The sequence below is a fragment of the Bos mutus genome, chromosome 10, assembly GCF_027580195.1.
Source record: "Bos mutus isolate GX-2022 chromosome 10, NWIPB_WYAK_1.1, whole genome shotgun sequence".
Classification (NCBI taxonomy): Eukaryota; Metazoa; Chordata; class Mammalia; order Artiodactyla; family Bovidae; genus Bos; species Bos mutus.
In genome coordinates, this window is record NC_091626.1 from 9,633,589 (window position 1) to 9,659,319 (window position 25,731).

The 25,731-nt window shown below is 39.7% G+C and overlaps 1 protein-coding gene across 1 annotated transcript in view; it reads right to left on the reverse strand.

Moving 5' to 3' along the window:
- The window catches only part of DMGDH (dimethylglycine dehydrogenase), a 64,450-nt gene extending 44,835 nt beyond the window's left edge, over positions 1–19,615 (reverse strand). Inside the window, exons 1-5 of the mRNA XM_005909470.3 lie at positions 19,523–19,615; positions 17,645–17,809; positions 14,300–14,504; positions 7,463–7,711; positions 4,603–4,801 (exon numbers count right to left, since the gene is read on the reverse strand). Coding sequence (XP_005909532.2) covers positions 4,603–4,801; positions 7,463–7,711; positions 14,300–14,504; positions 17,645–17,734 — 743 coding nt within the window. The 5' untranslated portion in view covers positions 17,735–17,809; positions 19,523–19,615. The remainder of the gene's footprint in view (positions 1–4,602; positions 4,802–7,462; positions 7,712–14,299; positions 14,505–17,644; positions 17,810–19,522) is intronic.
- Between the last annotated feature and the right edge of the window lie 6,116 nt (positions 19,616–25,731).

Sequence of the window (25,731 nt, forward strand, 5' to 3'; positions counted from 1 at the left end):
CCTCATGTGCACACTTTATGACGCTGGTGGAGAATTAATCGACATGGCATTTTAAAGCATATAGTAGGCAAGTGATACATGGGGGCTGTTGAGTCCTTGTATAACCAACAACAGAGTATGCCTCTGCCCAGTGGATAAGATTTTCATAAGGAAGTAATGTATAACATGGAAGTGGAAGGGAACTCGATGAGGAAAGAAGAGTTAGGCTTTTCTTCTATGTCTAGCATTTATCTGCAGAACCCATTATTACATGGCCCAGCTGCTATGCCTTCTGAGTGCTTGTGTCTGCTTTTTTATAACAACTGTTAAGCTGTCAGGCATTACGTCTTACAGCACTCTCCTGTCTTTAAATTTGCTGTTTGTAATCTGTTCTAAGCCAAGATAACCAGATTCAGTTTAGTACAGCTCATTAAACATCTGGGGAGCACTGTGTTAGTCGCCTAGAAGCAGGAGAACTTGCTATATTTGGGACAAAAGTAAAACAGCTTTGATTAGGGTAATGAAAATGAGCACTGGCATATCTGTAGACAGTTTGCAAATATCTATTCTTTGGACTAGAATAACAGACAATACTGAAGTGTAATCCCTGGGCTCCTCTCCAGACTACTGAATCAGAATCTATAGGAGGGGGTTGTATGTGAATATGTTTGCTTGTTGGTTTTCAAATTCAACATGTCTTTCATGGATTCTAATGACAAATAATAGGAATTTCATAGGTAAGATACAAAGGAGGATGAAACACACATGCAACTAAGAACAGAGTTGAGACTTTGCTTTTTAACAAGGCCGGTGGCTCAGTGGTAAAGAATCCGCCTGCAATGCAGGAGACTCAGGTTTAATCCCTGGGTTGAGCGACTTCACTTTCCCTTTTCACTTTCATGCATTGGAGAAGGAAATGGCAACCCACTCCAGTGTTCTCGCCTGGAGAATCCTAGGGACGGGGGAGCCTGTTGGGCTGCCGTCTATGGGGTCGCACAGAGTCGGATACGACTGACGTGACTTAGCAGCAGCAGCAGGAAGATCCCTTGGAGGAGGGAATGACAATCCACTCCAGTATTCTTGCCTGGAAAATCCCATGAACAGAGGAGCCTGGCAGGCTACAGTCCACGGGGTCACAAAAGAGTCAGACACGACTGAGTGACCCAACAACAACAGGTGATTTTGGTGCTCAGCCACATACATGGAAACCGCTGGCCTTCAGAACCATGGACTGGATCCTTGGTATAAGCTGGAAGGGGTAGTCGACGTAAGCATTCCACTGTGTTCCGTGAGAACTATTTTAGCAATCTCAACTTTTAAGTAACAATAACGCCTTTTGGGATTAGGCCAGATTGGTCAGAGAGAGTGAGGCACTTTGATCTGACCCTACCTGTCGTCCTTCCCATTCACCTCACAGTGTCTACAACCTGGGGAAATTACTCAGAACAATCAGAGCTGGATGCCAACATCAACCCCACACAAGCAGATACAGTGTCTAGGTGATAAGTAAATAGTGTTCTAAAGAAAGCAACTTCCTGATTACCTTAGTAATAGGTGTTCTATTAAAGTATAAATATCATGAGACAAGGCATACTGTCTGTTTGTTCATAGATAAAGAGCAATGGTTCACAAAATGTATTGACTAAATCAATAATTCAGTGATTCAGTTAATTGCAGGATCAAAAAAAAATATTTAGGAATAAATTTAGCAAAAGAAGTGCAAAACTTACACTCTGATAACTACAAATCACTGTTGAAAGACATTTTAAAAGTCCTAAACACATGGGCTTCCCTGGTAGCTCAGCTGGTAAAGAATCCACCTGCAATGTGGGAGACCTGGGTTTGATCCCTGGGTTGGTAAGAGCCCCTGGAGGAGGGCATGGCAACCCACTCCAGTATTCTTGCCTGGAGAACCCCCATGGACAGAGGAGCCTAGTGGGCTACAGTCCATGGGGTCACAAAGAGTTGGACACGACTGAGTGGCTGAGCACACACACAGCACACAAACAAGTGGAAGACATCCCTTGTGTGTGAATCACAAGACTCAGTATTGTTAGGATGGTAGCACTCCCCAAGCTGATCTACAAAAACGCAATCCCTATGGAAATCCTAGGTGGCTTCTTTAGAGAAATTGACAAGCTGGTCCTAAATGTTACGCAAAAATATGAGAAGCCCAAATAGATAAAACAATACTGAATAAGAATAAAGTTGGAAGAGTCATATTTCCCAGTTTCAGAACTTAGTGAAAAACTACCATAATCAAGGCAGCGTGGTACTGGCCTAAGAATAGACACACAGACTAAGGAATAAAATCGAAAGTCCAGGAATAAATCCATACTTATATGATAAACTGATTTTTTTACAAGGATGCTGTGGGACAATAAAAAAATAAATATTTGGCCTTTGTCCTCAGTTCCTGGCATAGAGCTCCTAACACTTTTGGAATTTATATTCTTTTGTATGCTACACTAACAGTTGGCTCCATGCAGAGGGGGCAGGGGAACCAGAAGGCTTCAGAATAGAGGCTGGCCACCAGAAGTTCAATCACCAGTGATCAGTGGTTTTAATCCATGGTGCCTATGTAATGAAGCTTCTACAACAACTTCCAAACCACGGCATTCCAAGAGCCTTTGGGTTGATGAATTGACTGAAGTGCTAGAAGATGATGCACCAGAGAGGCTCACGAAGGCCCTGCAGCAGGTCCTCCCTCCCAGACCTTGCCCTGCGCTCCCCTTCCATACACACTGCTCCTGAGCTGCATTCTGTAGAATAAGCAGGTAAAACTAAGTAAGTTTTTCTTGAGTTCTGAGAGTCATTCTAGTGAATTATCAAAACTGAGGAGGGGTTGTAGGAACCTCCAAATCTCTAGCCATTCAGTCAGAAGGACAGGTGATCCCTGGAAGTTGAAACTGGCATCTGAAGTGAGGATGCTTTTGTGAGACTGAGTCCTTAACTAGTGGGGTCTGCACCCTGAGAGTGAGCAGCAGATTTGAAGTGAAACTGTAGGACACTCAGTTGGTGTCAGAGAACTGGAGAACTAAGTGCTGGTGTCAGAAGCAACATCAGAAAAAAAGACATCACAGTGAGTAAAGAGCAGTCTTTCAACAAGTGATGCTGGGACAGTTGGCTATCCTCAAAAGAATCAAGCTGTGTACCTACCTCACAGCACATACAAAAATTAACTCGAGATTGATTAAAGACCTAAATGTAAGTGTTAAAACTATAAAACTCTTAGAAAAAAATAAAGGTATAAATCTTCATTAACTTGGATTAAACAATAGTTTCTTATACATGATATCAAAACTACATTCAAAAAAAGAAACACATACACATTTTGGACTTCATGGAAATTTAAAATTTTGTGCTTCAATGGATATCATCAAGAAAATTAAAAAACCCACAGAATGGGGAAAATTTTGCAAATCATGTACCAGATATGGGTCTTATATCTAGAATAAAGAACTTTTACAACTTAACAATAAAAAGACTAATAATCTAATTTCTTAAATGGGCGAAGTATACAAACAGACATTTCTCCAAAGAAGATGTAAGAGGGATGCACAAAAGAAACATTCCCACATGCACAGGCCTACGTATTGACTCTACAGGTGATTCCCTAGGCTCCCAGTTCCAGTATACCTTCCAGATTCATAGCTCCATCTGGTTTTCTACCTCTGGATGTTCTGAAGACTTAACACTGTCAAAAATTCAACTCATTATCTTCCTGGTTGTTGCTTCCTTTGACCTCAGCAACCACAGGAGTAAGTTGGAAAGGTTGCCATCATTTGCTCCTTTTCTCTCTCCCTTAAAACCTAATGCAATCTGTCATCAAATCTAAGTAATTTTGCTTCCTATCTCTCAGTCCCCACTGCTGCTTCCTTAGTTCAGACCCCAACCTCTCTACTGTCCTAGAAGAACAGCACCCCAAGCAGTCTTGTGCCTCTGGTCAGACTTCCCGCCTTGTTCTCAGCTCTAGCCCAGTGCCCAGCAGTAGACCTGGCACAAAGCTGGCCAATCACCAAACATCAGTTGAATAAATGGCCAAACAAAATGGGGAAGGAAAATAGAATATTAGAAACTGTGATCTGACAGTAAAATAGGCTTGACATTAATATTCACCAAATTAATGGGACAAAATGTTAGAGATGAAAGATCAAATGCGTAATGGAATCATAAATAGTAAGCAGCTTGAGTAATCATAAAGAAACAAATCATGTTGAACAAATATGAATTATGGTGAAAACTGCATCAGATATATTACACATTTGATATTTTAAATTATCTTTGTCATATTGTGTTATGAAAACATCCATGTAAAAGTGGGGCAAATTCATTTATCTGAACACTTCACAGCATGAAAGGAGACATAAATAATGGAAATGGCAAGAAATATGCAAAGGGAAAATTCCAGGAAATCACTGCCCGTCTGTGAACAAATCTATCAAACCTATACAAGTCAAAGTTTTAAGACTGAAAGTTTTTATTCCTTTCACGTCGTTGCTCATGAAAGGGAGAAAACTCTTCGCCTCTCCCCCGTTTTCCATTTTTGGCCTGAGATTATGGGGCAAGACTTCTCTAAAATATGTAACTCGAATCAGTGTTGAGTTACAGAGAGATACTCACCCGAAACCTACAGCCACCCAGTAGTTTCGGACCCCCTGGTGGGGCCCCACCATAGGCAGAATGTCAGGAGAATAGGTGATGGGACCGTTGACGATCCTGATGATGTCAGCCTTTTTCAAGACTGGAACCAAGTCCATGGCAGCTTCAACGTGTTCCATGATTCGGTCTAGATCAGACTCAAAGAGCTCCTTTCCAAAACCTGAAAAGAAATGCCAGTGTTCGGACAGAAAAGTAGAAATATCGTGTGACATCCCTAATATGTGGAATCTAAAAAGAAGTGATACAAATGAACTTATTTACAAAACAGAGACAGACTCACAGACTTAGAGAATGAACTTTAGGTTGCGGGGGGGTCAGGGGGCCGGGGAAGGGATCGTTAAGGAGTTTGGGATGTGCATGTACACACTGCCTTATTTAAAGTGGATAACCAACAAGGACCTAGTGTATAGCACAGGGAACTCTGCTCAATGTTACGTGGCCTCCTGGATGGGAAGGGAGCATGGGGAAGAGTACACATGTATATGTATGTCTGAGTCCCTGTGCTGTCCACCTGAAGCTATCACAGTATTGTTTTCAGCTAGACTCCAGTACAAAATAAAAAGTTTAAAAAAAAAAAAGAAATGTCATTGCGGTGAGGATACCACACCTGTCCTGACATGTGCTCCAAAGTGACTTAAATCCCTGAATCCAAGCTTGCATTTAGAGATGGTCTATAAGGAAGTTACTTTTCTTCTTTCTTTTTAAATTCTATGTTTGATATTTGATATCAGTAGATGAGTATTGTTATATTACCATATTATATACTGAGAATAATAGTTATTTCTTGAAACATTAAATCATGAAAGGTAACCTTTATAATAGAACATTTTATTTTATTCATATTAGCAGTTTCCAGTATTTAATCCAATCACAATTTTAAAAACCAACAATAATAACTTGGTTTGTCAAAAGAGATCTTTTATCCTTGAATTAACTATAAAATTCTGTTTCATCCTCTCAAGTAAGGGCAAATGGGAGTTTACAAAGTCATGTCAGGACACTGGGGATAAGTGGAAAACCACTTTAAGATGCAGATGATGGACTCCAGACACCTTTTAACTCTCAGTAGGGAAGGAATGGAAAGGAGGCCTCATTCTTCAAGCCCTGTGCCACACACACATCGAGGACTAGAACACTGGGGAGAGTCAAGGTCTTGGGACACAGTCGTCTCCTCCGTTGTGAAAGGCACCATGACTGGGGGCAGGGCCACGGATGAGCTGCTAGAAGAATGCCTCCAGCGGTGCTGGCGGCGTTCCGCACAGCAGCCAGCCAGCCGCTTCTTGCTCCTCTGTGGACAGTATGTCGGGTCAGGGAGGCCTGCAAATCATGCGGGTTAGACCCGAGCATGTGGGCACCCAGGGCCAGCCAACAATCTGGCTCTTCCTCCAACCAGAATTATTTAAATATTTCTTCAACATTTATGTGGCGGAGAGGCTGCCGGCACAGGGGAAGGACCTAGAGGTAGGCTCCCAGGTGGCAGCTCAGCCCTCCCTCTGGGATCGGAGCTACTCCCCTCAGGCCCAAGAGTGCAGAGCCCACTGTGCAAAGCCAAGCCCTTAACTGGCTGGCCTGACGTCTGTGGAAGGTAGTTTATCATGTGCAGTAACTGGGCAAAGATGTTCTTTGAAGACTAGGAGGGAGGGATTCATTCTGTAGCCCAAGCAGCTTATCAAAGTACAATTCCAGACAGCACTATTATCTGCATTTCTTCATACTCTCTATAATATTTTGTGCCAATGACATTTTAGCTCTGAAGAATTTATGCTTTTGAACTGTGGTGTTGGAGAAGACTCTTGAGAGTCCCTTGGACTGCAAGGAGATCCAACCAGTCCATTCTGAAGGAGATCAGCCCTGGGACTTCTTTGGAAGGAATGATGCTAAAGCTGAAACTCCAGTACTTTGGCCACCTCATGTGAAGAGTTGACTCATTGGAAAAGACTCTGATGCTGGGAGGGATTGGGGGCAGGAGGAGAAGGGGACGACAAAGGATGAGATGGCTGGATGGCATCACTGACTCGATGGACATGAGTCTGAGTGAACTCCAGGAGTTGGTGATGGACAGGGAGGCCTGGCGTGCTGCGATTCATGGGGTCGCAAAGAGTCGGACACGACTGAGCGACTGAACTGAACTGAACTGAACTGATAGATTAAAACCCAACATACCTGCTTAGGTGACCCAATCCTTCATCTGGCTTTGCAGAAAAGTTTCATGAAAAAATTAAAAAAAAAAAAAGTAAATAAATACAACAGGTTCTTTTCTCCCTTACAGAACTTGAAAGAGAAACTATGGTACCTCCAGAGTTAGCAAGGAGGCCTAAGCTTTTTCCACATCCATTTATGCAGCATGAGACAGCTTCAGTTCGCAGTTCAACCTATCCTGTTCTGCTGTAGATTTCAAGGCTTTCATTCTTAACAGGCTGCATGCCTATCTCTGATACCTGTTGTGTTACCAACTGACAAAGCACAAGAGGAGCTGTGTACAAATCTAAAAACTAAACCAAGTAAGCAGAGGAGTGAGAAGGAAGTGGGGAGGCAGGAGGTTGGTGTGGCCAGGTAAAAATTACCTGGGGCTTTCCAAAGCAGAGGGGAGAACTTTTTTTCAGCCTTTCTACAACCAACTCTCTTTCCTTACTCCCTGCTGTGATTGTTCAAAGGGATATGAGAACAGAATTTACCTCAAAGCCCTCACCTCCAATGTTCCAGGTTATCTATTTGATAGTCTACTATCATGGTGTCATCTCATTCTACAAACAACCCAGAGCAATGGGAAGGACAACATATATGTGTCTGACCTGCACACGCCTCTATCTGCGGAACCCACCTGGAGGGACTCCACTGGTGACCCATGAGTCCTGAACCTTCATTTTCTCCTGACTTTCATATGGACCAAACAAAAGCCCATCCCTTTCCTGTCGGAGGTAAAATGATCCTTCCAGGTCACGGAGCACCGGGAGTTCTCGCTTTAAAGCTTTCACTTCAGGGATGGTCGATGTGATAATATATTGATGTTGAACTGGAATGAGAGGATGTTCCAGTCCAATCATCTTACCTACTTCACGAGCCCAAAATCCTGAAATAAGAAAAAGTATTAGAAGATGTCACTTCACATAAAAATGTACCACAGATGCCATTGATATGGCTATTTCAATTAAAATAAAATATTTAGAAGAATTCAGTACTCATGGCAAAGTCTAAAGAACGTCATAACAACACCAATGAACTTATCCATGATACAGAGATAGACTCATTGGCATAAAGAACAGACTTGTGGATGCCAAGGTAGGGGAGGGACTGAAGGGGAGTTTGGGGTTAGTAGATGCAAACTGGTGTGTATAGGATGGATGAACAACAAGGTTTTACTGTATAACACAGGGAACTATATTCAATAACCTGTGGTAAACCATAATGGAAAAGAATATGAAAAAGAGTATATGTGTGTATATGTGTATATACATATATAACTGAATCACTTTGCTGTACAGAATTAATTAGCCCAACTTTGAAATTCAACTATACTTCCTTAAAATTAATTTTTAAGAAATGAATGTCCATAACAACTTTAAACTTTTTGTCATTGCAAAACTGAATGGGGGAAGAGAAGACAATATTTTATACCACCCCAGAGTTCTGAAGAATCTAAGGGAACTCCATTCCTGAAAAAGTATTTTGCCTATAAGCAAAGGTATGGGGGAAAAAATTCTTTGAAGGAAAAAATAAACAACCCAAATAAATAAAATGTCACAAATATTAAAAAGACAGTAATGGACTGACCTTACTTGTATAACAGGGAGGTCAGGCAATGAAAGAGACCCCGTGTAGCTGTGATCAGCAGAATAATATGCATAATAAAACCCTGCTAGTCAGCCCTCTATCCCCCAGACTTTCCTCTCTTCAAATCCTGGGAGCCTAAAATTCTACAAATACAGAATTGTTCTGTCAACTTAAAATTTGAAAATGTATATACTTTGGGAAAGATAACAACTTAAGTTCTCTGTTATATTAAAAGTTTAGTTTGGATATGTTTGTAAGACCCTTTATTGCAAAGGCAGAAGGCATCTTGAGCAGGAGGGAGGTAGTGCCCCAGCAAAGGGGAGTGGGCCCATAGGTAAGTGAGCATTCTCACAACCTGCTTCTCCCTTCACAGTGTGCACGGGAGCATTGTGCACTAATATTAGTAACTAATATTACTTTTTTCTAATTGCAAAAGACAGAACCAGATAAGTTGTGGCGGAAAGGACCCTTGATTCTCTCCCCTCCTCAGTGACTCTTCAGTCTACAGATGTGGAGCTAAAGTCCAAAATGATAAGGAGACATGCCCAAGCTCATACTGGGAGACTCTGGAGTGGTCACATCTTATTGGTTTTCTGGCTACAGAAAGACTATTCTAAAAATCTGAGACATATTCAACTGAATAAAGGTATTTTAGAACCTAAAATGACAAAAACAATTATTTGTCAGGGATACAGGGCCACCTGACCCACCAATGATTTACTGAGGGGATGGTGGGTCCTGTTTGCTTGTTTCATAATAATGTTGAATGATCATTCTAATGATTAGGGAATCTTCCCCAAGTTATTTCTTTAGAGGTTGCATTCTCTGAACTTTTAACTATTTCTGGGTGTTGTTGTTGGTTATCTTTTTGGTGGGGGCAACCTGGTAAGGAGTCCTGAAGTCTCTGTCACTATGAAGTTCAGAGCCAGACACAAATTATCAATCAAATATGAAAACCCTGATGGTGTTCTCTTATGTGACATCCAAACATCACTCTTGGATTCTCTTGTTTTGTTTTAGCCTAACAGCTAAGCTGGTCATACTTGGATAACAGAAATGGGTGTCCATTTGCAAACCAAAAATCTTACCTGGGGGCATTAGAGCTGCCTGCTGGTCTTTGAATAATTTAAAGATTTAATTTATTCTTGTTAATAGAAAGATGTAGATTATCAATATCAAGACTTTGCAGGATAATATAGTAAAGCCACATGTTCTAGTTATATGCACTGGAGCGGTTTTAAAACATAAAAAGCCAAAATATTTAGCCTAGCATTTCAAACCACTGCAGTAATTAATAAGCTCATTTCAATTAAAAACAAAAATTAAAGAAAATAAATTCTGTCCTACTCAAACATATTTACAAATTTCTGAACCTAATTGTTTGCTTGTTAATATACTTCATCATTAAAATAAAGTGGAAATGTATGTATAAGCATCATATAACTATCTTACTCCAAATCCCATAGCAAGCCCTACACTGTCTTCCCCTACACTGTGGTGATGTTTGTTGGCATTCTCTTCCTCTATATGTCAATCAAGTTAACCTAAATCTTGCCAGGATTACATGTTAACCCTTGCTAGATCACCCACTGACCAAGTTCAAAGGGAAGAGAAACAAGTGTGGAGGAATCTTCTATAATCTACCATTATCATCGGAAAAACATAGAAGAGTCAATAAAAATGATCATTAGAAATGGCTTCCATTTTAAAAATGCAGTGATTAATAGAAATGGAGTTTAAATGAACAGTACGGGTTTGTGGACAAGTTTACTTCTAGTAGATGGTTTATACAGTGACATTCTCTGAGGCAAAGCCTGGACAAAATTAAGCACTTCTTTTTGGCTGAATACTGGACTTCATGTTGGCATGACCCAGTCACATTTCTGATTTACCGTGTTAGGAAAATTCTGAAGTAAAATTTACAGTGTTAACTTGGGCTTAATGAGTAGATTGGAAATGAGGTCAAGAGAAACATTCATCATCAGGCATCACAGCAAATAGCTCCTGCCCTTGCCTTTGAGCTGCTCTGGAGCTCAGGTTGGATCCCCAAGGATCTGAACAAAGCTGTGTTCAGAGCAACGTTAAAGGCAGGTTAGCCTATTGCACACCAAGAGGTCAGCAGGGTGAGAAACAGTTCCTCAGCTCTGCTTGCTCAACAAAAAGCTTCCCACATTCCCTCTTCTGAAGGAACAAGATATACAGGAAACACTGATATAACAGTGTTTCTCAAAAGATATTTACAGTCCATCTGATACGACAGTATAGTACTACCTGGAGCCTTGTTTAAAATACAGCTTCCTAGCCAGACCACCTGGGAAACTTCTCATGGTGACTCTTATGTACCTAGCTTGAAAACCAAGCTCTGTGGGAAGTCAGGTTACCAGCAGAATGTATGCTGAATGACCACAGAGCAACTGAAAGGAGCGGGGAAATCTTAAGGCGGGTACCAAGAAGCTATACACCCAATGCTAGTGTTTCCCAGACCAGGGCATAGGTCTTCCAGGAAATAATTATAGTAATCAAAATTATTATCATTATTCTACTGAATTTGTTTAGTGCTTTCTATGTGGTTTAGTGGCTAAGTTGTGTCCAACTCTTTGCGCCCCCATGGACTATAGCCTGTCAGGCTCCTTTGTCCATGGGATTTCCCCAGGCAAGAATACTGGAGTGGGTTGCCATTTCCTTCTCCAGGGGATCTTCCCCATCCAGGGATGGAACCTGGGTCTCCTGCATTGCAGGCAGATTCTTTACCAACTAAGCCACTAGGGAAGTCTCTTATCTGGGTACTTCGCATTATTAGCTCATTTACTGATCATAACAACTTGTTGAGATGGCAATTAGTGTTCTTGCCTGGAGAATTCCATGGACAGAGGAGCTTGCCAGGTTACAGTCCATGGGGTCTCAAACAGTCAGACATGACTAACACTTTCACACACATCTGTTTTACAAATGGGCAATTTTCCCAGGTCACACAGCTGGCAATAATGTGTCTCTGGTCAAGAGAGCCCCACTGCCCTGGACAGTGCTGGAGATACATCAGCAAACTGAAAAATTTTTGCTTTTAGACTTCCCTTTTCATGGTATCCTGAAGACTTGGCAGCCTCCCATGGTTATGGTGCAGTTGAGTAACTAATAGCGGCCTTTACATCTTTTACATTTTGGTTCTATTTCCAATCTATATCCCAGTGATGTTAATTAGGTTTCAGAGCTGCCAGAAGGCTAGCTCTGAAATTTATGAGACATCTTGGTCTCACCAAATAACTCTGGGAAACATTCCATCAGACACACATTCTAAATCATGTCAGTACAATGCCTTCTGCAGATGGTTGCTTTTATTCATAAAATCAATCATTGCTAGCTTGAAGAACAGAAGAGGGTATATCCAAAACTTCACCCCCAATTGCTAAGGCTTACATTTAGGGGAACCTCCATACTTTAGAAAGGTGTTTTTAAAAAAACAGACTCCTCCATACCTTCCACAGACTACTAATATGTGATAAGTTAGATTTTCTCCAATAATGTTTGCCAATAGAAGAAAAGATGGAGAAGAAAAGGGGGGAAAAAAAAGATATGGGGCTGAGATGTGATCTGAATGGCATAAAGAACTGAGAATTGAGACAACACAGTTCTTTGTATGGCTTCCCAGGAGGCTCAGTGTAAAGAATCTGCCTGCCAATGCAAGAGAAGCAGATTCAATCCCTGGGTTGGGAAGAGTCTCTGGAGAAGGAAACGGCAACCCACTCCAGTATTCTTGCCTGGGAAATCCCATGGACAGAGGAGCCTGGTGGCCTGCAGTCCAAGGGGTCGCAAAGAGTCAGACACGACTGACCAACCAAGTGCACAAGCACACAGTTCTTCATACAACTGTGAACAAGGAGCTACCTGGAGTTATCAAGACCTGAGGATGGAACTCAGATGTGGCTGAGTTAAAGGCATCAGGAGCAAAGGCATTCAGAAGCAGGACATCTGAAGAACAGTTTTTCTGATGCTGCTCTGGGATTTGCTTTTTGAGGCCAGCACCAGAAATATTTCTCCAGGACCTCCTGCTCTTGTTCTCCTCTGCCCAGGCCACCCCACAGGATTGCACAGCTGCACAGAATACCTCATTTGGTAACCAATGTCCTAGACTTAGGTCAGATCTCTTTGGAAATTATTCTTTCTCTTCAATGATTCCTTATTCCTCACAAATTGTGCTTTAGAAAAAAGAAATATTATGATGGCAATGAATTGTATGAATAAATATTTATCCATTTTAGGAAAATAAGAGATAAATGTGTTAAATTAAGGTCTTCTATGTTATTTCTCAAAACAGTTAAGAGCATGTGGCTGCCTGAACCATTGTGTAAGAAAAATCATGGGGTTTGTCCAAGTCTCTCTGAAATGAGTTCAGTGATCAATGAGCAATGTCTGTCACAGGTGCTGGATAAGAAGTCAGAGAATGTCTGTTTAGTATTTACTATCACTATGAAAACTGTCAAATGTTTTTAGAGGCTGAATTCATGAGACCATAAAGAAAGTTGCAAGATGACAAAGAATTTTTGCTACTTGGAAAAAGAGAGGGAACAGTTTTATTGCCTTAGATCTTCTGGCAGAATTTAGACCAGGTGTGCCCAAGGACAGTGATGGGGGGGGAGGGTTGGAGGGAGTTCCTGATGGAGATTTCCTTGGGGGCGGGGCAAGTGAAGTTCAAAAACAAAGCAATGCTTTTGCTTTTATTTTTTAGGCAAGTCATCTTACATTATTTAGAATTTCAAATGATGGCAAAGAATGAGATTTTTATGCTTTACAAATGGGAGCATGGATTGGAAAGAGTCAGAAATACTAACATAAACTCTTAAATATTGAAGACATTACTTTTTCCAGGGTCACTAAAAATGTTTTGTTAAAAAAATAACATCAAACAGAAGATACAATCTAAAGGAAAGAATCCTAAGAGTACTTGCTTCTGGCATGTTCTCATGGCATATAATCTGATCTGATAAATAATAAAGGTTGTTTTCACTTTGTAAATATAAGCAATGACTCAAAGAGCAGACCATGAGAAAATCAACAGCTGCCTCATGCTTATTTTAGGTTTTAAATTAACCATTATGTACCATAGGTAAATATAAATTATTATCCCAGGTTAGACTGCACAAGCAGTTTCATTTGCACAATAATTTATTTTTAGTGTGTTATTTGAAAATTACTTCATAGGCGAAGGACCTGATAGAAAGTATGTTAACTCAAGAATCCAAAGACCCAGGTTCAAGTCCTGGTTTTGACACAACTGTCATTTTGCCAATTAGCATAATTGTCACTTTGCAATAAACATAAACTTCTTGGACTTTGATCTTCACAGATGGAAGATGAGTGAGTTGTTAGATTATCTCAAATATCCCTTTTGGCTTCAACATTCTGAGTCTAAATTGTAACAGAGCATACTAAAGAAAAGATTATGCAATACATTTAATGAGTTAAAAGTTTTTTGAATAGAGTCAAGTAATCAAAATGGATGAGAAAGGATACAAATGATCAAATTTGCTCTAAAAATCAAAAAGACAATGCTCATGAATTTGAACATTAGAATTTGGTTATTATTGTAAAGAAGGCAAAAATTTAGGAAGGAAAAAGAAGCATAGTTTGGCAAAATATGACCCGGAACAGAATAAGATGGAAAACCAACTTCTTATGGATAACCAAGGGCAGCATCATATCTCACATATGAAGAACAAGGTGATGGAGGGAGAGATTTGTAGCTCAGAAACAGACAAAATGTTCAACATGAGAGCATCACAGTGTTTCATAACAATGTTTAGAGTATAAAACATTACTTTATAGCTAAATATCTTATTTCTTTGCCACTTGAAAAAAAAAACAAAAACCCACTATTGGAAAAGATGCTTACCTGCAGCATTCACAATTCTATTTGCTCTCATAGATCCATGTGGTGTTTCAACATCCCATGTTCCATCTGACCTTGGTTTCAAAGAAGTCACTGGGGCAGGATATTTTAAAAGGGCACCATATTTCCTAGCCCCAGCCGCCAGGGCCATAGTTAGAGAGTACGGATCAATGTGACCATCTCCAGGATTATACAGTCCAGCTAAAATCTAAATGGATCATACAAGAGTCAATATTCAACTGAATTTATATATATATACTCACTCACTATCCTGCCAGCAAATACTTAGTAAAGCTTAACTTTAAAAATGCATCGTGGCATCAGATTGCTCCATCTTCACTTTATTTTCCTTGTCCAAGGTCAGACCTAGGTAGGAATCACATTTAGAGCCAAGTAAACAAGCTATTTGAAAGAAGTTTGCAATTGTCTCCAACATTCATTCTTGCCTCCCCTAGAAAGCAATGGAAGACAAATGTTTTTTAGACACATAACCACTAAGAACAAAGAGTGTCCAATAGCTGGCAGCCATTCGTTCCAGCTGGTAACTGAAACTGTTACAAAATTCTGGTCAATGAAATGCAAATGAAAGTATCACAGTCACATGAATCATTTTTAAAAAACAACTGGCATATGCCTCTTGTCCCTTCTTTGTCCCTTCCTCCACCCTGCTGCCTGTGAGGCAGACATGATGGTTGGTGCTCTAGCTGCCATCCTGGAATAAGAACAAAAGAGCCACACCCTAGGAATGGCAGAGCAGTGATTTAGAAGGCAACTGGGTCCCTGAAGCCTTCATGGAGAAGAGTCACCATTCAAGCCCTGGACTACCTAAATAAAAGAGAAATAAACACCTATCTTGTCTAAGCATTATTATTTTGGTTTCTGACATCTGTAGTCAAATCTAATACTAATTGATCAGTTATTTATATTTAATTATTTAATATTATTAATAAATTCACATGTTAAATATATAACTGGTATCGGGGAAATGTGTACTTGATTCAATCATTAAACAACTTGTTCTTAAATACCTACTTTGTGTTAGGGCTTGAGATACTGAGGGAGAAACAAAGAAGAATCCAGCTCAGATGAAACAAGGAGGGAGCAATGAACTATATAGTTAGTTCTCACCTATTCAACAAAAATCTATTAAGCACCAAGTATGGGCAAGAGGCTTTCGTCAATTTTTTTTTCCTGCATCTATTGAGATGATCATGTGTTTTTTATCCTTTATTCTATTTATCCAAAGTTACATTGATTGATTTTTCAGATGTTAAAACTAACCCGGCATAAGGGATAAATTCCACTTGGTTATGCTAAAGAATCTTTTTTTTATAAGTTGCTGAATTCAATTGGCTAGTATTTTGTTGAGGATTTTTACATCAGTATTCATAAGAGATACAGGTCTTTCTTTTCTCATGACATCTTTGTCTAGTTTTGGTATACATTCTGGCCTCATAGACTAAGTTGGAAAGGGTTCACTTCTCTTCTATTTTTGGAAGACTTTGTGAAGAATTGTAGTAATTCTTCTTTAATGTCTGGGCCCAGTGAAGCCATCTGGGGCCCAGCTTTCCTTTGTGGGAAGTTTTGGATTACTAATCCAATCTCTGGTTACAGGTTTAGTGCAAGAGAATTTTAATTTCAATGGCATTTGTATTATTGTAAACTTCTAAATATCACTTGTCTTCCCTGGTTAGTCAGATGGTAAAGAAACTGCCTACAATGCAGGTCGGGAAGAACCGCTGGAGAAGGGAATGGCAGTCCACTCCAGCATTCTTGCTTGGAGAATTCCATAGACAGAGGAGCCTGGTGGGCTCCAGTCCATGGAGTTGCAAAGAGTCAGACAAGACTGAGTGACTAACACACACACACACACACACACACACACACATATCACACTGGTCTTTTATAATGGATATGTCCTTATGCAGTGATCCTCTATCTATTTGATTTGGAACCCTGCCCATATGCAGAGAATACTCTTCCCACATATTTCCACTGCCTAATTTTCTTGAGAAAAATCTGTGATGGTGAGGACTTGCAGCAAAGCACCCCAAGATTGACATATAAACAGAATATGCTTCCTAGTAGTCGTGGCAGAATGTTAATGCATACGATGCGATGCAACACCAAACTGCCATCGCACTGGAATCACACAAAACTATAGACAAGGGAGTGCAGCAACCTGTAAAGACTCCCAGAGGCAAACAACCCCAGCTCCCAGATCAAAGCCATGAACTCTCTTGGATCAGAGACACTGCCGGACTTACCAGGGAGAAACACAAGCCTCTGCTTCCCTGAACAGCCCTGCCTGATACCCTGAGGTAGTATGTATAAAGGAGTCAGAGAGCCTAGGTGCAAATCTCTGCTCCAACTTTCTAACTGGATGGTCTTGAGCCCACTATGTGAACCACGCTGCAATTTCCTGTTTCTTGATAATGTGTGGGTGTGTTGGTGTGGGTAGGTTCAGTCGCTCAGTCCTGTATGACTCTTTGTGACCCCATGGACTGTAGCCTGCCAGGCTGCTCTGTCCATGGAATTTTCCAGGCAAGAATACTAGAGTGAGTTGCCATTTCCTACTCCAGGGGATCTTTCTGACGCAGGGAATGAACCCATATCTCTTGTGTGTCTCTTGCATTGGCAGGCAGATTCTTTACCACTGGGCCATCTGGGAAGCCCAAATGCTTCTTATTTTTATTGTGAAGATTAAATGAGATTATACATGTGAAAAGCTTAGCAAATATCTAGTACATAATTATGTGCTGTAGTGTGAGGTAGTGCAGTATTAGTCATTTTTACTATTATTCAAAAGGGATTATCACTCAGCAAAAAGACACTAAATATCCAAATGGATTTTCTCAGCCAAATTTGGTTAGATCAATAACCTGATACAGAGATTGTCAAGCTAGTTTATTTGAGTTAGGTGATATTTGTGTAGCAATATATATTAGGGACAGCATGTATTTCTATCTTTGATTTTATAAAAAAATTATTTAATATATTCTTTCTACACACACATTTATCACACGCAGTTATTTTCTTTGCATGTCTCAAGCAGAAGGTTTATTATAAAAACCTCTAGATCTGAGGGACACAGTAATAGAGAGGTATTGAAAATATTTCCTTGGTTGTCATAGGTAGAAAACTAATCAGATTGTTCATTACTTTTGCTTTATTTAACATACATAATATCCCACCTTCTCATTTACCCAAACTTCAGCATTAAACATCTGATTTTGTCATTCAAAATGTATGCACAAAGTTTTTCTATTTTTAATTAACTGTCTAAAATAACATTTTCTAATCTTAATTAAAATTAACAAATGGTGAAAATGCCCTTAAGATAAATACCTTATTCATGTTGAGTAAAGGAAACATTTCTTGAATTTTTTCAGGTTCAATAATATACTGCTCTGTTGCATGCCAGCGAGTCCGAGTCATTTGATATTTAAATTCATCTACCCTTACAGGAGTGGTAGCAATTCTGATACTACCTGGCTGATGGAATCCCACCACCTGCAACAATGATGCCAATAAAAACTCATAAGTAAATCATGATTTGGCACTCAACCATGGTTCTTCTCCAGCACAGTAAAAATGCAGGTGTGCCAGAAAAGAGATTCACTCTGCATGATAGTGATAACTACACACCATGTTTGCCGCATACAAAAAGATATTCATTCAAGGAGTATTCACTAAGTGCCTCCTCTGAGCCAGGCACCACACTAAGCCCTTAGAGATGCTGTTGTGAACAAGAGAGAGGAAGACCCTGCCTGGATGGAGCTTACAGTCTGCAGGTAAAGACAGATAGCTAAATGCATAATTACAACGTGAGATGGTGTTCATCTACAGAGTGGAAGAAAATTCTGTGGAAAAAGAAAAAGTTGAAGAAGGAACATGAAGAATTAGAATGTTGCAACAAGGAGAATAAGTATGAACTGAAAGAAACATTCATTTGGCATTTACTGAAGTTCTTTACTTGGCCAAGCACTCAGCGAGGCCCTGAGTGACAGAGATCAAAAACGAAGTCCTTGGACTTCCCTCGTGGCCCAGGGGTTAAGAATCCATCTGCAGTGAAGAGACATGAGTTTGAGTCCACATGCTGTGGAGCAGCAAAGCCCAAGAGCTGTAACTACTGAGCCTACATGCCGTAGAGCCTGTGCTCTGCAACAGGAGAAGCCACTGCATTGAGAAGCCCGCACGCTGCACCTGGAGAGCAGCCCCTGCCTGAGCAACTAGAGCCCGCACACAGCAGTGAAGACCCAGAACAGTCACAAGGATGCACTCCTTATCCTCGACTTGCTCAGAGTCTGTAGGAAAGACCAATTAAATAAAGTAAATAAAGCAACAAGCACAACTGAGAGAGATTCGTGTTATAAGAGGGTCGTGCACTCATGTTCTTAGAACCAAGAGATGCACGCTCAGTCCCATCTGATTGCTGGGTGAAGAAAGTTAGGGATGGCTTCTCAAAGCAGATGACTGCCGGGAAGGTGGAGGGTGATGCTGAAACAGGGACCAGAGGGAATATCATCTCAGAGACAGAGATCAGCTCAATCTAGAACTGTATATAATTAAGAATAGCTGAAGCATATAAGCAGAGCAAAGAGTGGCAAGAGAAAATGTTGGGAAAGCAGGCAGGGCTTAGCTAATAAAGGCCCCTCTTTGGCTTTTGTCCTGTAGACTGTGGGGAGCCATGTGATGGTTTTAGGAAAGGGAAATGGCTTGAAAATTTTAAGTAGACTTCAGTCAGTCCATGGATACTCTTTGCCTGCCACTTTATTTTGAAAGTACTAATACAAATGAGATGAGATGAAAATAAAAGTAAGGGGCTTTAAGGGAAGTACTTTTCAAAGTCATGTGACAATCTGGCATGTATGATCATCAGATCCTTTGCAAATCAGGGCTGAAAGGCTCTGATTTCTTAGTTTCCAGATATAGTAGCTGACCAAAGATATTTTTAAAGACTGCTTTTTATTCTCTTCTCATTTAAAAAATCAAGAGGAGCAGGTAGTTACATGGGTAATATACTTCAAGAAATTCAATTGATTGAAAAGCAAGCTCTAGAGGTTCTCATCTTAAACTCTCATCAGAATCTTCTACCACGTTAGACATTTCACGTCCCATAGACATCACTACAGACAGTGAAACATGATGATATCAAAATCCTTCAGTAATCTTCTGTATCTCAGAAACTGACCTAAAAGATAATTTCAAGTTAAATGCATTTACCTGTCCAGTTTCTTCTTCCAGTTTCTCATAAAGTTTGATGCTATAGTAATGTATTTTCTTTAAGTTTATTCCAGGATGAAAGTAAGTTGTTAAACCTGCCTTAAAAGTGGGAAGGAAAGGAAAAACAAAAAAAAAAATTAACATTTTCAAAATGTTAATGATTTATCTGTTAGGAATTAAATTACTGTTGGTGAGAAACTGAGAAGTACCAGCCAGTCCTTTGGGGGTGAAAATACATCAGAATCAGTTTGAATACACATTGCTTAAGGCTCATGACAGTTATAAGAACCCATCTGAACCACATAAATAATGCAAGAACCAGCCAACAAACATATACGTTAAGTCCATAAAAGTTATTAGAGAAAGAGTTGTTTGCAGATTCAGAAATGGGATGACTTAGATGGAATCACTTATGTTAGGAATATGCACTATTAGGAAGAATGGTGGGGGGTGACATATAATGTGGACTCAAACTAACAAAGCATATGCGTTCCCTTAAGGAGAAGAACTATGAACAAGCAAACAAAAAGTTTTCCTTGTCCCAGTCCCCATCATTCCCTTGAATTGAGCAGCCCTCCTGTTTCATTTCTTGAAATTTCCAAAAGTGAAGAACTAGAACATTCCCAAGAACTAGAGCCTGTTGAGTGGTAAACAGACTTTGGTCATAGCTTAACCAGTTTCATGAATGAGCACATAGACTCTACCCCACAAATATTTCCTAAGTCAATACTGAATAATCCGTTTCAAGAAAATATCTAAATACTACATTCCAAAAGCTCTTCTATCAATTCTAGCAGATATGATATAGCATCCAGACAAAGAATTTGAAGCAATGATATGAAGCAAATTTTCTCAATTAAATGTCTGGGGCCCCATTCTGTAGCTAATTTACCCTGGAAGGCTCATCCAAACACAATCTGTTTAAAATAAAATCTGTTTAGGAGTATTTATAAGGTTCTTCTAGGATTGTATGGGGCATTTGGTTCTCTTGAACTCAAAGACACCCCCATTAATATCATATGATATGACTTAGATGCAGAATCTAAAAAAAGATACAAATGAACTTGTGTACAAAAAAGACACAGACTCACAGATGTAGAAAACAAACTAATGGTTACCAAAGGGGAAAGGGCTGCGGGAGGGATAAATTGGGAGCTTGAGATGAACAGATATACACTACTATATATAAAATAGGTAAATAATGAGGATCCACTGCTTAGCACAGAGAACTATGTTTAATGTTTTGTAATAACCTATAATAGAAAATAATCTGAAAAATATATATATCTGAATCACTTTGTATTATGCTGGTGCAAAAGTAATTGCAGTTTTGCATTGTTGAACTTTGCCATTTGACATTGGAATACATTCTTAATAAGTGTGGTTATGCTATACATCATTTCAATGCACATTTCTCACTTTATGTTTTTTTGCTAATAACTTACTACTTGCTATGTATTTTATATTTATTTTAGACTAAGGAAATGATTTTGACAAAAGCAAATTCAAGTGATTTTCTCATTTGAGTTCAATATGGCTCGTAAAGCAGCAGAGTCAACTCACAACATCAACAACTCATTTGACCCAGTGCGGTGGCAGTTCAAGAAGTTTTATAAAGACGAGAGCCTTGAAGATGAGGAGCATAGTAGCTGGCCATTGGAAGTTGACAATGACCAATAGAGAAGCAGTTGTTGAAGCTGATCCTCTTACAACTATACAAGAACTTGCTGAAGAACTCAGCATCGACTGTTCTACGGTCATTCGGCATTTGAAGCAAATTGGAAAGGTGAAAAAAGTTGATAAGTAGGCACCTCATGAGCGGACTGAAGAAAAAAATCATCATTTTGAAGTGTCATCTTCTCTTATTCTATGTAAAAATAATGAACCATTTCTTGATGGCATTGTGACATGTGACAAAAAGTGGATTTTATATGACAATTGGTTGGTGATGACCAGCTCAGTGGTTGGACTGACAAGAAGCTCCAAAGCACTTTCCAAAGCCAAACTTGCACACAAAAAGGTTATGGTCACTGTTTGGTGGTCTGCTCCCATCTGATCCACTACGGCTTTCTGAATCTTGGTGAAACCATTACATCTGAGAAGTATGCTCAGCAAATCGATGAAATGCATCAAAAACTGCAATGCCTGCAGCCAGCATTGGTCAACAGAAAGGGCCCAGTTCTTCTCCGAGACAATGACTGACCACACGGTGCACAACCAACGCTCCAAAAGTTGAACAACTGGGCTACAACATTTTGCCTCATCTGCCATATTCACCTGATCTCTTGCCAACTGATTACACTTATTCAAGCATCTTGACAACTTTTTACAGGGAAAACACATCTACAACTGGCGGTAAGCAGAAAATGCTTTCCAAGAGCTCATAAAACCCCAAAGCACAGACTTTTATGTTACAGGAAAAAACATACTTATTTCTTGTTGGCAAAAATGTTTTGATCGTAATGGTTCCTATTTTGATTAATAAGGATGTGTTTAAGTCTACTTATAATGATTTAAAATTCATGGTCCAAAACTGAAAGTTTGTTTGTACCAACCTAATAGTATACCTGAAACTAACACAGCATTGTAAATCAACTGTACTTATATTTTAAAAAACACCGTTAAAGTTCATCAATCATCTTTTATGGACCAGAATCTTGGGGTGTCTATCAAGTACTTGTTCAAGTGTTTGGCCACTTTTCTGAGAAAAATGTTGCCCCAACTTATAAGTTCTCTCATAGTCCAGCCCCGTAATGATGCAACTGTGAGTCAGACTCCCTAACTTTTAGCCAAACATCTCATCCTTCTTTACATGATTGGTATCTAGATTGATAGGAACATTTCTAGTTCAATAATAGAGAATCTTTGGCTTTCAGGTATCTTCTAGAGAACTCAATTTTGTCTCCCTTGTATCTTTTGTCAATTGAGAAAATGTATTTTCATGAGCCTGGGCCTAGGATTCTGTCCATCATTCACTCCTCAAGATCCTCTAAGTTTAACCTAGGTTAAGTCAGGCCACCAGAAAGTGACCTATCTACACTACATCAGTCTTCTTTCCCAGCCTGGGAAGCTATTTTCACAGGTTAATGATCTCTCTTCTGAAAGAGTCACATGGATTTGTTTTTGTAAAACTTTTACTCAAAATGTTTAGCCCAATATCCTTTGCCTAGGGAACAAATTCTTCTGTGAATTTCTGGTGAAGGAAAAGTTCATCTTTCTTACTGAACTAGAATAACTATTTCTATTAGCAACTCACACTAGCCTAGTTTCCCTGCTGCTAGGGCAGTGAGAAGTAAAGAATCTGCCTGTAACGCGAGAGACCTGGGTCCAGTTCCTGGGTTGGGAGGATCCCCTGGAGAAGGGAATGGCAGTCCACTCCAGTATTCTTGCCTGGAAAATCCCATGGACAGAGGAGCCTGGTGAACTATAGTCCATGGTGTCACAAAGAGTAGGGCACGACTGAGTGACTAACACTTTCACTTCACTTTCACATTTTATATTTTTAACAAATGGATACAAACCCTACTGAAACTCCTTATTTGGGAAAACATTAAATGTATTTACATTTAAATGTATCTCTTGCATACATGAGAGTTTTTCTAGGTGGTATATCATTTTGGTAAGAAAAAAATCTCATCATGATATCAACATTTCCAAACATCCCTTCTCAAAATGCTTTCTTTCCAACAGGACTATTTTGCTAAAATTCATTGTTTTTCACTTATTGTGAACATCACCTTGACTTTGAAGGAATAGACTATGTCTATTGTTTTATATGTTTATACTACATAGACTGCCTGAAGCTATTTCCATCACTACAAAGATCACCAAACTGGGGACATTTGTCTTTTTTCAAAAGAAAACTTTAAGTTTTACAACTCTTTTAATTACTGTTACAGTATAACCAATTAATCTCTGTGTAGTACAACACTCTCAAAGTCATTCACTCTCCCTTTCATCACAAACAATATTATTTAAAGCCTTGTTTCTGTAAAATCACAATATCCTGGAGCTCAGTATCCTGTTGATATCCTACAACACGTGATCTGCAATATGTCATGGCTGAGTGAAGACAGACCAGAGAATGAGGATGCTTCCACTGCAGACTGTCAGCCTCTCCCTGGCCAACCTTGTCATCATACACAATACGTCAACCACATCAAAGGCAAGGGCTATTTATAAAGATCAATAAAGATTAATTTCTTTCTTATATTTTACATAAAATAAATAGAAGGCCTGATATTGTTTTCTTATACCCTAAATGGAAAGTTTTGCATCTTTAGTTCTAAGCCCTCCAAAACATCCTCTTTAGCACCGTTCCCAGGGGCAGCCTCTCCCAGGGACCTCTTGGGCCAAAACCATTTCTTACGCCATCCTCTCCCCTTTCCTTCCATCCTACAAGAAATGTTCTATATTAGTATCAATAGTAGTATCAGGTGCTGACAAAGCAGTCTCATTAAAATATAGCGAAACCTCAGGACTTTGGGGATTTGTGACTCCATTTTGAATATTCACAAGCTGCGCCTTCCTCCCCAAAGCATCTGATTCCCCTTGCTCCAGAAATGTTTAGTCTTGAGCACATGTTTGTACTTCAGTGAAACTGCCTTTATTTTTGTAGTCTGTCCCTCCAGCTGGCCCTCAAACTTCCACATTTCCATATCACCTCAAAAACTTCTCTATGTTAAAAATGAATGGAGATATATATATGTATACACACATAGATATATATAATTATATATATATAATGGAATATTAGTCAGCCATAAAAAAGAAAGAAATGTTGTCATTTGCAACAATGTAGATGAAGCTTGATGGCATTATGCTAAACAAAACAGGCAAAGAACTACAAATACCAAATACTGAATGATCTCATTTACACATGGAATCTAAAAACAAACAAACAAAACAACAGAACTCAGAGATATAGAGAATAGATTGATGGTTCCTAGAGGCAGGGATTGGAGGATTGGTAAAATGGGTGCTGCCGCTGCTGCTGCTGCTAAGTCACTTCAGTCGTGTCCGACTCTGTGCGACCCCATAGACGGCAGCCCACCAGGCTCCCCCGTCCCTGGGATTCTCCAAGCAAGAACACTGGAGTGGGTTGCCATTTCCTTCTCCAGTGCATAAAAGAGAAAAGTGAAAGTGAAGTCGAAGCACAAACTTCCAGTTATGAGATCATAAGTCCCGGGGGATGTACCGTACAGCATGGTGACTACAGCTAACAATACAGTAATGCATATTTGAACATTGCTAAGAGAGTTGGTGATGGACAGAGAGGCCTGGCGTGCTGCAATTCATGGGGTCGCAAAGAGTCGGACACGACTGAGTGACTGAACTGAACTGAACTGAACTGAAGAGGGTAAATCTTAAAACATTTTTCTTTTCACAAGAAAAAGTTTTGTAACTATGTGTGGTAATGGATGTTAGACTTATTGTGATCATTCTTCAATATATACAAATATCAAATCATTATGTGGTATACTTGAAACTAATATGTCAGTTACATCTCAAAAAATTCTAACATGTGGGATATCTTCATGATGCTCCTTAGTGGGAGACCCCTTGATTTGCAAGAATTCCTCTAATCAGCTTCCTAGGACAATTCTATTTTTGCTGTCTGTATTTGCAGGGACCCGTATAACCTGGCTCCTGATGCCTGAGTCCATCTTCAATTCATACTGCATGAACCTCATTTTGTGAAGCAGAGTCTACAACTTTGTTCACAAAGCAGATAGTGCCTTTCCAACTCATCCTGGTATCTCTCTGCTTAAATAGAAATTATTTTGCACAGTTAACTTTTAACAAGAAGCTTTCATCTTAAAAATTTTGCCTACTTTTCTTAAAAAGATCTTAAGCTAAGGATATGCCATTTTATTGTTACCATTATTATGCATGAGATGTTTAAGAAGTGATAGTGCAGGGAATCCAGTAACTAAAATGCAGGTTACATCAAATCAATCAACTATAAATCAAAAAATTAGTAATTAAAATGTTAAAATGCACACCCTCCTTTTACAATCCAAAAGTGTGACAAAGGTGTAAGCCCACCCTCTCGGGTATTCCCACTCATTAAAAATTTCCATCTTCCCACCTGCTCTCACCAGGACAGCCTCATGGCCCCCTCACTCCCTCACCCCTGCCCATCTCTGCTCAAGTGTCACTTTTTCAAAGTAGCCTTCAGGCTCTTCAGCCCCCATCATTCTTAATCC